At 43.7% G+C, this 1,472-nt stretch overlaps 1 protein-coding gene across 2 annotated transcripts in view; it reads right to left on the bottom strand.

The window, feature by feature from the left end:
* The window catches only part of LOC111682451 (transcription factor stalky), a 280,671-nt gene extending 279,541 nt beyond the window's left edge, over window positions 1–1,130 (bottom strand). For both annotated transcript variants that reach the window (XM_046945662.1, XM_046945656.1), the window contains exon 1: window positions 1,107–1,130. In XM_046945662.1, the coding sequence (XP_046801618.1) occupies window positions 1,107–1,115 (9 nt within the window). In that variant the 5' untranslated portion in view covers window positions 1,116–1,130. The remainder of the gene's footprint in view (window positions 1–1,106) is intronic.
* Between the last annotated feature and the right edge of the window lie 342 nt (window positions 1,131–1,472).

A 1,472-nucleotide genomic window follows, 5' to 3' on the forward strand; every position in this document is an offset into this window, starting at 1 on the left:
TGTGTACTCCCCTTGCTCTAGAGTCTTTTCTATGTGACCCACTAGCGAGTGTAGCGCAGTCTCAACGGATTTACCTTTCATATAGGCATGTTGGGACGCTGATAAGAGATCAGGATTGATACTCATTCTCAGATGTATATCAATGATCCTTTCCAGTGTTTTGAGAAGAAAGGAGGGCAGACTAATTGGTCTGAAGTCCTTTGGCTTCGTATGAGAGGTCTTTCCCCCTTTCGGGATAAAGACCACTTTACACTTGGTCCAGGGTTCTGGTATATACGACCATTTAAGGCAGGCAGTATATAACCGAATTAGCCAAGGCATTAGATGGACAGCATTATGTTGCAAATCCGCAGATATAATACCATCAGGACCCGGTGATTTAAATGGGTCAAAACTCTTAATTGCCCAGTTGATCCTGTCTTCATTTATGGATATATTGGTATCAGCTGGAAGATTTGAGAGCTGCATATCAATTCTGTTTTCAGGAGATTGGCAGCCTGGAAAATGCGTAGCCATTAGAACTTCCAAGGTTTCCTGGCTGCTGGTCGTCCAGTTTCCACATGATTTCTGAATGAAACTCGGGACTGGAGGAGTTGACGATAAGACTTTGCGAAGTCGACTGGTCTCGGAGGAACCTTCCACGCCGCTACAGAAGGTTCTCCAAGATTTGCGCTTTGCATTTCTTATCAGATTTTTGAATCTATTTACAGAGGTCTTGTAAGAAATCCAGTTTCCTGTTTTCTTTGCCTCATTAAATAGCCTTCGCGATTCTCTTCGAGATTTCGCAATGTCCGCAGACCACCATGGAGGTCTGCTTCTGCCATTGTAGGTCTTTTGTTCACATGCCAGTGAAGTCGCGTGTTCAAAAACGTTTCTAAAGGGTCTTGTGACCCCTACATTAGCTACGATTTCAAAATCGATATATTGATGGTCAGAGAAGGAGCAGTCGTTCGAAACATGCCATCCCCTGATCCAATCATGATGCATAGTGCTAACTAGCGTGATATCAAGAACTTCCCTTCTGTTTGAAACAATAAAGGTCGGTTCGGATCCTGTATTTAAAATATCAAGATTATTGCATAGAATGAAGTTAAAAATTGACTCACCTCTAGCATTTATATCCGAGCTTCCCCAGACAGTGTGGTGGGCATTTGCATCAGCCCCCATGATGATCGGCATTCCCTTGGAGTTAGCCATCTCAATGGATCTGCAGACCAAGCTGTTTGGTAGTTGGTCGCTATGGTCGTGAGCCATGTAGGCGGATATTACCAGTATAGCACCTACACTGGTTTCCCATGTGGTTACAACGGTGTCTTCATCACTGAAATCAGAGAGGATGAAGATGTTAAGACTGCTTTTAGCTTCTATACAGGATCTAATCTTACCAGATCTTCTTTGGTATAGTAGCTTATAGCTTTTCATGCCTAGTCCGCTCACCCTTTCTTGGTGGATCCAGGGTTCCTGGACTAAGG

This window comes from Lucilia cuprina, chromosome 2 (assembly GCF_022045245.1).
Source record: "Lucilia cuprina isolate Lc7/37 chromosome 2, ASM2204524v1, whole genome shotgun sequence".
NCBI classification, from domain to species: Eukaryota; Metazoa; Arthropoda; class Insecta; order Diptera; family Calliphoridae; genus Lucilia; species Lucilia cuprina.